This window comes from Nesoenas mayeri, assembly GCF_963082525.1.
Source record: "Nesoenas mayeri genome assembly, chromosome: 14".
NCBI lineage: Eukaryota > Metazoa > Chordata > Aves > Columbiformes > Columbidae > Nesoenas > Nesoenas mayeri.
The window spans coordinates 1151605-1165242 of NC_137556.1; the positions used below are offsets into that span (position 1 = coordinate 1151605).

At 55.6% G+C, this 13638-nt stretch overlaps 1 protein-coding gene across 2 annotated transcripts in view; it reads right to left on the reverse strand.

The window, feature by feature from the left end:
• ARHGAP26 (Rho GTPase activating protein 26) overlaps positions 1–13638 on the reverse strand; it is a 128270-nt gene that overhangs the window by 49906 nt on the left and 64726 nt on the right. For both annotated transcript variants that reach the window (XM_080353170.1, XM_080353169.1), the window contains 3 exons: positions 9430–9517; positions 8263–8321; positions 7315–7420 (listed from right to left, as the gene is read on the reverse strand). In XM_080353170.1, the coding sequence (XP_080209296.1) occupies positions 7315–7420; positions 8263–8321; positions 9430–9517 (253 nt within the window). The remainder of the gene's footprint in view (positions 1–7314; positions 7421–8262; positions 8322–9429; positions 9518–13638) is intronic.

The following is a 13638-nucleotide window of genomic DNA, read 5'->3' on the forward strand; positions in this document are numbered from 1 at the left end:
TTTGACTAAAATCTATACAAGTGAATTTGGTTTAGTATTGGGTCTGTTCAGCATAAAGGGCAACCCAGAGAAGCTCTCATTAAATGTCCAAGTCCCACTCTGTGGGGATGGAGGAAACGCCAGCTATTTATTGGAAATCTTTTGCTCACTCTAGATTCAATCTGTTTCTGTACTTAGTTTCAGTTTCACCATGATAAACAATTAAAATTAATCCAGATAATTATGTGCTATCAACAACTTCTATCCAACAACGTAAAGTTCAAACATGAGCCCACGAGACTCCACACTTGGGTAGCACCCCAGGCCTGGTGCTTCTCGCGGAGGTCCCGGCGCCCCACGGGGGCTCGGCAGAGATGTTCAACCACCAAAACGCCACGGAAAACCCGGTGTGTGCCACATTCCCTGCTGCTAGACGATCTGCCGCCCAGCATCGGTGATGTAAGCTTTTCAACACACCTGTTATTGTATCTACAGAAATGACTCTTACACGGGATGAAGACACGGGAGTTGGGAAGAACCTGACAAGGGAGATGCTGCGGGCTCTGCAATGTGCTCCTCTCCGGGTAGAAACTGCGCGCTCTTCAGAAAATATAAGGACCTTTTGGAGAAGGGTGGAAGAAAAAGCTTCCAGAAAATGCAAACTGCTCATCTACCAACCACTCCGCTAAGGAGGTTAAAAGTTCATTTGCAGAACACAGCCTTTTGCTAATTTACACATTACGAGAAGCCCAGCCCCAAAAGCGCAGCAAACACCTACAGCTTTTTTCCTGTCTATTTTTCTTTTTAATTCTGCAGAATCTCATATTAAAAACAAAACCAGAAGAGTGAGAGGGAGCCGGAGCTGGCGGGGGGAGGACACGCAGCGGCCTCACGCTTCGCACCGTGGGGCTGGTGATCCCGGGGCCGTGTCCCCAGGAGCCGCACACCCCATCAACACTGCGTCCCCAGGAGCTGCACACCCCATCAACACTGCGTCCCCAGGAGCCGCACACCCCATCAACACTGTGTCCCCAGGAGCCGCACACCCCATCAACACCACGTCCCCGCCATGCTCCCTGCTCTGGAGCGTCACCAGCCCCTCAAACACAGCACAGCCCAGGAGGTGCCCCGTCCCACGGAGCTTGGGCACCTCTGGAGCACAACTGCTCCGTAAGGACCCGCTCCATCGCACCCGAGCTGCTGCGCCAGCACGGGTTGGGGTGAGGAAGGATCCCCCTCACTGCAAACCATGAGCAGAGAAAACACCGGGAAAGCAAACAAATGCATTCCCAGCATCATCGTTACCGCCGCTGCTAATTGCAAACACAGCTCGGGACCGCGCTGGCTGTGCTGCTGCTGTAACGCGCTCCCAACTCGAGACGGAGGAAGGAGTTGAGCTACTGGTACATTGTCAATAATCCGGTGGGTTATTTGGTGGTAGCAGAAGAAAAATGGATGCGGGCCATTTGCAAACAAATCAAGACCATCCAAAAGACTGCCTGCAGCAGCCGGGGAGGCCCAAGCACCCACCGACCGCGCTCCAGCGCTGCCCTTGCGGGATGTGAATCCGCACCACAGGGGATCCCCGCGAGGAGCAGGAGGAGGCACAGGGCAGGCTCCTTCCTCCCTGCAAACCTCCCTGGTGGAAAAAAACACCCCCTAACAAATTATGTTAAAGGTAAAATCATCTTCAGGAGCCTAATGCAAAAACTAAGAAAACAAGGCAGACGTTCCGGCAAACACATGCAGATTTCATTAACGCCGGGGTGCGGGGGAGCCCGGCCGGAGGCTCTGCCAGGGGACTGCGAACCTCTGCAGCCTTTGTCTTGCCACAGAGCCACAGGTGGTTCCAGTTAAACGCTCTAATTAAATTAGCCAGGCAAGATGGGCACGCGAAGATTTCACACTAATCTGCAGAGCAATCTCCCATGCACTGCCAAGAATACCCCGGAGTTTGCACAGAGCCCGGCTGGACGGAGGAGGGAGACTCGGAGGACGTCGGTTCCAGTTGGGAACAGGATGATTTAAAATAGTTGCTTAGAATTGTATTTTCAAAACCAAGGATGCTTTTGCTTTGGTTTTAGCTTGGTCAGTCTAAACTTTCCCTCTCCCCTACTCTGGATGCTGGTTCACCCCTTTCCCCTGCCCGCGCAGGGTACGTGCAGGCAGTGCACACACGCAGACACGCAGCTCCACGCACAGCAGCATGCGATGGACCCGCAGGCACCGGCGCTCACCAGCTCCAAACCTGATGCTCCAAACCAATACACAAAGCACAGAAACAAAACAGGACGAGAAAAAGGGAAAAAAGGAAAGAGGGGGGAGAAAAATGTCCGGCAGGAGCCAGAGCTGGGACAGATGAGCCCCGGGAAGGATTCCGCAGCTCCCGCAAGGCAGAACGTGCCCACGAGGAGTCACCTCCTGTGTGACGAATCTTCTGCTGCCACCAGAGCACCCAGGTCCTCTGGGTCACTCGAACTGCTGGGGATTCACCCAAAGGGATCAGAAACAGGCGCCAGGCTAAAGCCCCATCATTCCCCAGGCACGGCGAGCGGGCGGCAGCGCGGGAGGACGGCGCCCGGCCGGGGAGGTCAGCGGAGCTCGCTCACTATTTGCTTTTGGCAGCCAAATCAGGCGAGGAGCACAAGAGAAGTGCATCTCAGAGGCCTCAGCGGCTAGTGGAAATTTCCAGAACGTCCTGGACAAGAATGACTTACTGGAAGTGATACATAAATCAAGCAAATGAATAGTTACCAGACAGCAGCATAAACAGCTGCCACGGGGATGAAATCAGACCTGCTGTGCCAAGAGGCGTCAGCCTCCTCCTCACCGGCTGCACCTTCGGGGAAAACAACCCGAAGAAAAGCACATTTCTGGGGAAGCAGCTGCCCCTGGTCCTGCACAGGTGCCACGCTAGGTCTCCTGAAGAAGCCGCCGAGCACCACGGACGGCAGGGCCAGTGCCAAGGGTGCCACGGCCAGCACTGCAGATGGCAGGGCCAGCACCGCGCCGCTGCCGGGGTCCATGGCAGGCGGCACGACCCGGGGCTGCCCCACGTGGAGTAAAATAAGCACCGGGTTGTATTTTTAGGCAGAAGACCTGGAGGGTTTTTTTCTCCTCCTCTTTTGCCAACCACCGCTCGTGCTGCAGAGCACCCTCCCCAGCGCCCCGCTGCGTGCACCCCTGCCTGCTCCCACCGACGGGCCGAAACACAGCGGGCTTTGCCGGATCTCTGGGCTGTGGCCAATAGCAGCCACCCTGCAGATCCCATGGAAACCATCTGTGCCGATAAGTGGAAAACAATTTGTGCTAGAGATAGCAATCACTATCATGTTGGTTAAAACACGTAAACTAGAAAACACCACCGCAGCAAAACCAAAGGGAACTAGTCGCTGCTGGCCAGGCCGCAGCTGTGAACGATTAAAGATAATTAATTCTGCTAAATACACGTACGCACTTTTCTTCTGCAGCCTCCTTAATTGTTTTGACCTTTTGCCAGGAGAGGAGTGGATGCACAGGCAGGGGCAGCAGCCCTGCTCCACCTCGGGCCGGGGGATGCAGCGAGAGATGCAGCGAGAGATGCAGCAAGAGATGCAGCGAGAGATGCAGCGAGAGATGCAGGGAGCAGCAACGCAGCAGAACATGCAGCGAGAGATGCAGCGAGACACAGGATGCAACGCAGAGCCGTGGGAGGGCTTGGGAGCCCCACACAGCACCATCTGCATCAGAGAACCTGGATCTCGCTGCTGCAAGAACAAAGCAAGGCTCAGATGTCAAATTATGTCCATGCAAAAAAATAATTCCTGAATGCCTGAAAGATAATCAGAGTAAAATCCTCCTGCTCTACACCTATAAATTATTTACTACTTAATGAGAAAGCACATTAAACGACAAGAAAAGACAGGGAGGATATTGCAGCTCCACTAACAAAAATGGCAATTTTCCGCAAGCAGCACCGCGGGCGCAGCGCCGGCGGCACCGCGCACCCCTGCTCCGCTCCAAACGGCTTTAACTCGTTTGGCAGGGAAAAAAAGACATGGGTTCAATCAGAGCTGGCACATTCTATTGATAACAAAGCATTTGAAAGTACGGCATAGGCATTCCTGGAGATAGGTGCTGGGCCAGAAGGAGATACCTGCAGCTAAACAAGCAGAAGCACGCGAGCAGCACGTTGCTAGGTGACGTGCTGCGGGACGGCACCGGCAAGGATCGCTTTCCTCCCTTCCCGGCTAGACACGGCGGGGAAAAGCTCCCGGAATAAAGAGAAAGCAAGCCCTGAAGACAGCGCGAGGAGCCCCGAGCCGTGCGGAGCTCCAGCCCGATGGGCGCGGGAAGGGCGGGCACCGGCTGCTCAAAACCAATGCTGGAGAAGGGACCCGGGGAGCAGGAGCCCACGGCGCGAGGGCCAGTGCCACATGGCGAGCGCGCCACATCTCCTGGCGTCCATTCTGCAGGGAGCTTTGGAGAAAGCGTCTGAATTTGAAAGCGGGGGGTGAGAAGCACTGTCCTGAGCCACCCCTGCAAACACCGAAAGCTCCGAGGGTCCAAAGGACTAAGTGACAGTAACTCTGGTAACTGAGCAGCACAAGAAACGGGAGACCCGTGCTGGGTTTGCCTTGCACTTCTTCAAAACACACGGGATGTCCTGGCCTGAAAGAAGAAACCAGGCGATTCTGAAGACCATCCAGAGCCTCCCTAACCTGAGCCGCAGCACCCTCAGCTGCGCCCGTTGGACCAGCAGGGGCAGGCACGGCGCTACGGGGACGGCCGGACTGGGGTGTTCAGGCTTTCCTGCAGAGATCCGCTGGGAAAAAAACCAGAACAAAGAGATCTCCTCTTTCCGGAACAGTAAATCACGACTGGGTTTATCACAGGACTCCTGACAACGTGAACACGTCCCAGGAAGGGAAATTAAAGGTTTCACCTACTCATGGGTCAAAGAATAATATCGTAATAGCGAGTTTCACTGGAACTGGGGTCTGCAGAGGAGGAAATTCGCAGCATTACGCTCCCGATGAAGGGAGCGGACGGGGATTGCTCACACTCGGTATTTCACAGCGGATAATTGCCTGGACGCCTGAACACGAGCTAGGAGGCAGCGCAAATAGGCTCAGAGATACAGTGAGGGGCAGAAATCAAATTCAATGTCTATTTATAGGCTCCCCTCCCTCCGCCCTGCCCGTGCCTGCCCCCGCGGCCTGTTCTCCCCCAGCCCCTGTCCCCCCACGCAGGGACATGCCCAGGACCCCCTCTGGCCCCATGGTGGATTGTGGGGAGCCCCCAGCCCCACGGACACCCACGGCACCTCCCCCGGCTGCACGGGAGGGTGCTGCCCAGCCCTCCCAGGCACTTATCCCCGCTGATATTTGTGCTAATTGCCAGTTTTTAATGTATCAGCGGTGCTAGCACGGCTTTATTGCCGTCATTAACCTCAGCCCCACAGCACACCAGGAGCCCTGAGTCCCGTTTCAGTAGGCAAGAACAAACACGAACCAAAAGAACCAGAGATACAAGACAACGTGGGACAGACTCTCATTCTCTCTTTTCTGCTTTGAGCATGAGAGATTTCCACAGTAAAACTGTGAGAAAAAGCTTTTAGCTCATCTGATAAAAATGCAAATCTCGATTATTTATATATAACTGAAAAACCAGGCAGAGGAGGCAATCCCCTGCGAGGAGCACCGCGCCGCAGCGCCAGGAAATGCGCTTTGGTTTGGGGACGGGTGCCCGGGTGCCGGCTGCCCCCGCAGCGACGGGGCAGCACCCACACCCCGCGCGGAGCAGCCCCCGCACAGCCCACCCCGGGCCGGCCCTGCTGCACCCCCCCCTCCCTGCAAACATCTGCTGCAGACGGAAAGCTCTGCTGCACCACCGAGTCTTTAACCCGGCTTTGTGGTCATAGAACCACAGAATAGTTTGGTTGGAAGGGACCGGCGCAGGCTCCCCGGGCCGAGCCGCGGCGCTGGCTGCAGCAGCAGAGCTGCGGGGCTGCAGGACCCACCGGGGCTGCAGGACCCACCGGGGCTGCCGGAGCCCAGGACCCCGCGGCCGGGATCCCCCAGCAGCGCGGGGCCGGCGGCTCAGCAGGGCAGGCGCTCTCTCCTCAGCTTCCTGCCTTTCTCCGAGATAATTTTTTCCCTATTAAATAACCACTATGAGCTGTTTCTCTTCCCAATATAGCACACACCACTATGCTCATTGTTTGTGTTTTGTTTTACTTCCTTCCCTACTAAAGCAGCATGAAACCCATTGTATTATCTGCCTCCCCTCTCCACGTCTCTCACTCAAACACCACCGGGTTTTCCTATAAATGAAAAGCACTTAAGCAGTTATGAGATTCTTTGCACATATTTGGCCGATAGGAGTACCTGGAACCGCCTGGCCCTTGGCTTGAGCCTGTAAACACAGAAAGAAGGTCTTGAAACCGAGATCCAAACCAGCTCTCTGTTTTTTTAACAGCCTTGACAGGGAGTCCACGGAACACATACAGACCCTTGCCATAAGAAAGCATCTGGAGTCATTTTTAAGCCTATTTCAAGTATCACTTGTTATTTTCTCTCTTAAACAGATAACTTCAAGTCCTCCCAGCCCTTCTGCCAAACGCTTCTGCCGATTAACTCATTCCCCAGGTTTCCGATCCGTCCGACCCCTCCTGCTCACGCGGCCCCGGTGTGAACAGCGAGGGCAGGCGCGACCCCGCAGCCCCCAGCCCGCCACAACACCCGCCATGCTTTCATTTCTTAAACACTAATCAAGGTTTCCATGGGAACCTGCAGGAGCAGGAAGAAGATGGGAAATTACAGGTCAGCTCTATCACTGAAAGCAAAAAAATTCTATTCCTATGCCCTTGAAAAGTTTCAAGGTGACCAAGAAGTACTGATTAATCAGGTTGCATAAAGGCAGAAAATATGCCTGAGAATCGTCTTCCATTGTAGCCAAGAAATAGCTTTTAGGCCTTTAATACTAGGCTTGATCTGAAACCCAGCGAGGAGCTTAACCTCCGCTCTGTCTTCCAGGCAGGGAAACCCCATTGCCACGCCATTAAAAGCTGGGCCATGTTCCCAGCAGCGACTGGGACCCTCCTGCTGCCTTGAGGCTGGGGCGGGGGACAGCGGGGACAGGGGACAGCGGGGACAGGGGACAGCGGGGACAGTCCCCCCGTCCCTCGTGCCCCGCTCCGTCTGCCAGCCCTCGTTTCACTCACACCCAGGTTTCCAGTTATTTGCCAGCCAGATATGACTCAACACTGCACACACACAGGGAAACTTTTCTACCACTATTAACTTTCAGAGGAAGTGGAAAAAGGAGAGAAAAACATCTCAGTCACAAACGTACTTTGCCAAGTGGTTCATGAGCAACTGCAGCATCTGCCTGTTTTTCTCCGGGAGCCGATGAACGAGGCTGTGGATCTCTGACACCCTCGACTCCTGATTCTCCAGTTCTGCAGTGGAAATAAGAGATTGTTTATTTCTGCATCGGGGGGGGGAGTATTATAGGAAGAGACATGCAGGCTTGAACACTAACACCAACAGACACCGCAGGGACCCAAGGCTCCCGCTCCTGCCCCAAGCCACCCCCAGCCCTTCTGCTGCCACCAGCTCCAACCTGCTGGTTCCCAAAGGAAGAACCCAAGGGGCTGAAGCAGTGAGCTGAGGGCAGACACCAGCCGTGCAGACACAGCTGTGACAGCGCTTCTCTCACTTCAGTAAGGGGAACCATCAGCCCGTTCCCACCCAAAGTGTCCCCAAGCACCAGACGTGCTCAGCGTCTGCTCCTCGACAGGCTGGTCGGGTCCCCAAGTGACATGACCCAACAGCCTAATCAGCAGCCACTCAAGAAGCCACCACTGATGTGGCCACAGCCCACAGCACTCCCTGGTCCAGGCGCGGGTGCCCGGGCTGCACGGCTGCCCCGCAGAGCAAACCTGCCAGGGCAGCCAAAGGACTGCGGCACACACACCTGAGCCACAGCTGCTCACACCGGCCACCGCAGGCGGTGTTTGAACAACGGCCTCCCTGCCTGGGCAGGGCATGTCAAAATCCGAGGGAGCGGTGGCAGCAGCGGCGCCGGCCCCAGCCCTGAGCTCGCCCTGCACCGCCTGCGCTGCCCTTTCATCCGCGAGCCCCAAAGCACAACGTGCCCCTCGTCTCCCGCTCTCGTTCTGCTTTCTGGGACTTAATAGAGAAGGAGGTTGGCGGGAAGCAGCAGGGCAGAGGTTGCGCTCAGCTGCTTCCAAATCACACTCCCCGTTCAGACCGGTGCCCTAAACATCAACAAACTCACTTGCTGCTTTGATGAAGCTCCTTTGAAACTGGTACATCATGAGCGGCCCCGGGAGCATTCTGGAAGATGAAAAGGTAACACGCACAACAGGCATCTGAGTAACACAATCCACAGGAATAAAGCTTTGCCCTTACCATAAGTTCAGCTCCATTTTTAAAAGCACAGAATTAAGCAATAGCAACTCTAATTAGTTCCCCGCATCAGAAGGAACAGGATCTATTGAAGCACCTTCGATTTATTCTTTCTCCCTTTTCTGCCCCACACTAAATTCATTTTCAATTTTAGAATTCCTTCAGTAACACGGAGTTTCGGTACTTTAGTGAGCTCATGATTTCCAAGGAAGTTTAAAAATAAATTTAAAAGCGAAACAAGCCTACTCATAAAACTTTAACAACTACCGTTCCCATTAAACTCCCAATTCCCTCCCCCCATTTCCACATCCCTTCCACGGGATATCTTGGAGCTGCTGACGTTCTGCAAACAGTTCAAAGTCTGGAGCAAAGGGTGCCAACCATGCAAAATTATATAGTGTTTTGTGATTTTCTAGGCTGGGATCCACCAAGCTAATTATACTTATCACCCTAATTGGATTTAGCTTCTCTCCCTCTCTCTCAAATAAAACCCAACGCACAGAACAGCAACAGCGAGCAAGAAGCTGCAGTCGCGACAGGTAGGAGCATGTTGTGGATAACGAGATGCTGCCTGCTGCCAACAAAGCAACCCGCTGGGAAGATAACCCACGATGATAACGGCATTAACTCGCACCCAGAAATTATCAGTACGATAAAGCTCAGCACCCGGTTCTGGAAAAGCACCGCAGCCACGGCCCGCGGAGGAGCCAGCTCACCTCTGCCACACACTCGTTAGGCGGAGCCCATGGTGAAAAGCTTAGGGAAGAGCTTAAATCACAGCAGGGTACCCAAGAATGAGCTTTTAAAATCATCTTTGTATGATCAGCATCTTTCAGAGAGCTGATTGTATTCCCTGAGCCCCACTCAAACACGCTGGGGGGTCAAGGGAGAAGCCAGAATAAATTCTTGAAGAGCAGTTTCTTCTTTGTTTATCGAAGCGCTGTTGTTAAGGATCTGCGATACCAGGCGGTAGCGCCCCACACCATCCTCCAGTGCACCCCCAAGCCCCACAGCAGATGAGGCTTTTCTCCCTTACCTCAGGTAGGTTTTCAGTGCACTAGTAATGGTCTTTATCTCCCACTCTGCGCAGATCTCTGTCTCTGTTTCTGTGGCTGTTTTGGGATCTAAGGAAAAAGACAGACAAGAAAAAAGTGAAGGCAAGCGAAGATCATACCAGCTCACACCGACTCACCAGTTCAGCTGGGTGGGAAGACGGTCACACCTCATTCTATTTGCTGTTCCCCAGCCCGGTGCCACAAGCGACACTTTTGCAGGGAAGCCGCTCGTTACACGGGACGGGCCACACTCGCACAGGACAAGAAAAAGAAAAACATTGATCACGAGCAATGAGACGGGCAGTTTGTGTGACATTAAAGCGTGACATTACACGGGGTGCAGGACACAGTGCTGTTCAGACAGGGCACAGCCACCACCTGGACCCAGACGAACAGAGACCCCCAGGACCCAGCAGAGTGAGCAGGAGCGACGGCAGCAGCGGTGGCTCGGCCTGTGGAGCAGGACGGGGGCTGGCAGAGGCAGGAGTCCTCCCCAGCTGTGCAGGGGGACAGGAGGTGGCTTGTTCTGCCACCCAAGGTGTGGAAAAGGCCCTGGAGATGGCCCAACCTGCTGCGAGGGTGCAGCGCCTGGCACGGGGACCCTCGCTCAGCTCACCGCTCTGTGAACGTGCCACTGAGCACCGTCCTCCAGCTGACGCTGGGACGGGAAAGCTCCTGTTACTTCATGGGTCGGAGCATCCCGAGGCCACAGGACGCTCTCCTGGAGCCGGGCAGCAGGATGGCTCCTGGAATACTGGCCAAACTGCCACCCCAGCGCAGCGAGGCCCCACCAGCGCGGTGCCACACATGGGCTCAGCCAGCCCTTCCCAACCAGCAGCATAAGCAGCCACCCAGCAGAGCAGCTGGCCAGGACCAGCTCAGCACCTCTGCATGGCACCGCGCTTCCAGCCCGGCACCGCACAGCCGCGACGCCAGCGTGCCTGGGGAAATGCAGTGGCCCGCGCTTTCGGTGCTCGTGCCGCAGGGGTTCGGCACCCGGCCCCGCCAGCCCGTACCCCGCACCCCAGCTCTGCCCGAGGGTCACGACACCGAACCGCGGAGCTGCTCTCCAACCCTCTGGTCTCCAGCTCTGTGCAATGGGAGCGTCTGGAGCCACAGGGCCTCCCGAGTACCCCTGGTTTGATTTTCAAATGCTGGAGCGAAGCGCCTCTGTTTCTGTTGTTGACTACTGCAGCATAGTTTCTCCATCTCCTCTGGGGCCTTCCCTTCCTTTCTGCATTTTTCCCCTCCTATCTTTCCTTTTAAAAACTCCTTTAAAGAAATGAAAAAAATGGCACAGCTGTTCCGGATGATGTAAATAGGAGGCTTCGGACGATCAGCTCGTTCCTTCCCAAGGTGGATCTGAACCATCCGCCTGCAAACCGGGCTCTGCTGCTCCCTGCAAACCACCAACGCCCGCCCGGGAGCCAGGCTTGTTTGCACAAAGCTCCGTACCCAGATCAATAAGGTGCTATTTCAGTGATTTCTGTGAAATGCTTTGACAATAAAACAGCCTCAGGAAGCAGCGACCCGTCCCATCTCGGGCACCCCCACCCCGGGACCCGCTGCCACAGGGGCTCCTCGGTGACCGCTGCCACCGGCCCTCCTGCCCCGGCAGACACCAACGCACGTGACATCTCTTTTTTGTCTTTCATCTTTGCTGATGTTTCAGCCACTCGACTCAAAAGCCGCCATCGGATCGGCACTAAGTGGCCCGGCCGTGGATACCTCACGCACCGCACCGAGGCACCGACACCAAGACTAACGCCGGCGGCTGCTCAGGGCAGGCGCGAGAAGAACCGCGTGGGCAGAACCGCGTGGGCGGCGTCTGGAGGAGGGAGAAGATGCGCACAAACGTGCCCCGTTTGCAGACATAAGCGCCTTGTTTCTCTCCTGTTCGGATGGTGTCTCATGAACGCTCTTTGCTAACTCTGCCTGGCATCTCTCAGCCGCTCCACAGCACAAACGGAACTAAAGGGCTTCGGTGGCACCGAGCAGGACCTGGAAGCGCAACGCGGATGCTGCTGCCAGCTCCCTGGGCCGTGCTGCGGGTCCGGTCAGGCGGCGGCAGAGCCGAGCGGCCCCGCGGAGCCGGAGCCGGCGCAGAGCACCCGCTGCTGCCGCGGCCGGGCCTGACGCCAGATCCAGCTGCCGACGCCATCTGGTCCCACCGACTCAGCTCAGCGGGTGCTTGTCTTCTCACAGACACGTATAATGCGCTGGTGAATTTTAAAGCAATAGGTAAGCAGAGGGTAATTTTAAAACTAATTAAAATAATGCACTGAGTAACAGCCAGGCTTTCCCCAAGGGCAAAGGGTTTAATTAAAAAAAAAGAGAAACATTAAGAGGAGCACTTGAAAAAGTAAACGCTTAAGACATTTTCACACAAGGACCGCTCTCAGCAATCACACAATGAACACCATCCTTCCTCAGCAACGCCAAGGCAACTTCCGATTGCACTACCTTTTTAAGGAGGCAATTTTAATAGATTAAAGATAAGCTCGGCATAGTGAACCTCCCCCACAAATATAAATAATAACCAAAAAAAACCCCAACTTTCTAAACCCAAAACTTTTCAATGGCAAGGCCTTCACTGAAGTTGACCAAACAGCTCCAGACTGGCTGCCTTTTGAGAAGCTCGTGCAGATTCACGGAACACTAGGCAAAGTTCTACAGTCGGCCCCATGAAAAGGCTCGGAGCTGATAATCGGTTCCCCTTGACCTTCGCATTTCCAATCTGCAGAAGGTCAGCTGGGCGAGCGCAGACGTGGCCCGTGTGGCCCAGGCAGCGGCGGCACAGCCAGCGCCGCGCCGAGCCCACCTCCCACCGGACACCTTCCCACAGCAACCGGTGGAACTGGGAAACGGGGCGCGTCAAAGCACCCACAGGCCAAACTCACTGCTAACCCGCAAGTTGCTTATGGCTGCAAATTACCAGTCTAGTGTCTCCTAGCACATATGGAAAAGGCTGAAGTGAAAGGGTGAGGGAAAAGGGAGGGGAAAATTAACTTCCCCAAGCTTTCTGTTCCAGCAGACCCTGGAGAAGGCACTTTGCTCGCCCGTGGCACCGCCAGCTGCCAGCACATCACCCCTGTCCTGTTGGCATGGTCTGCGTGGTCACAAATGCCACATAGGACAGCGACTCCCGGCTCTCCCGGGCTGTGAGACCAAAAGGGATTATCGCTTCCAGCCTCATACGGTGGATATTTGAGGAAAGAAAAGGGAGCTGTAGCACTCCCAATCTAAATCCAGAAGAAATCAGAACGTGCTTTTAAAAAAGATCTACATAGAAATTCTGGGGTGGGAGGAATCCATTCCCCAAAAAATAGTTCTGCTGTGTTGTTTTGTTCCTGGAGACACAGAGCAGCAGCAGCGGAGGGGACGGGGACCCCATTCATCTCCGTGTGTGGGTCCCCGCAGAGCCCGGTGCCAGGACAGGGGTCATGGGGCAGGGCTGGCCATGGCACAGCACCGCGGGGGGACAGCCGGGCCGATCGGGCACCCCCAAACTCACAGCTGTGACAACCGCAGCAGGACACCCATGTGTGACGCCGGGTCAGTCCCCCAGGCAGCCGTCCCCAGCAGCCGCACGGCCCATCCCGCATGGCCACCGCCAAACCCCCTCCAAGGAACCTACATCTCCTTCCTGAGGATGGAGGAAGCTGCTGCCCCAGCTGCTTTCAATTCCTCACTCATTTCTCCACGGCAAGGGAACTGCCTGGGCACCGCCCCACCACCCAGCCCAAATGCTCACCCGCGCCCGGGCTCCAGAGGTCTCCAGAACAGCCCCAGGGCGCGAGTCCCAGCAGCAAGGGGTGCAGGAGACCCCACTCCCCGGCCCTTGCAGCTCACGTTGGGAAGGAGAAAAGAGCAGATCAGACGCTGTGACCCTCCGCTCATCTCAGTGCTGAGCTCCGGCGGCGGATCTGCCGGCACCGCTGCCGTGCTGGGCACACGCGCTTCCACAAGCAGCACTTGATGGGAGCTCTGACGGATAAAACTTCGTTTATTTGTTGGGTTCTGTCCTCATTTTGATGGCGCGTGGTGAAGGTGAATTCTGGGAAGGGCAGTTTGCTCTGCCACGGGTGACCTGCCTCCCACGAGCGGGGGTCACCAGCGCCCTCCCCGCTCAGCCCGGCTTAGGCAAAGACAGGCTGTTCAGCCCAACCCAAGCCCCGCACCAGCCGCGG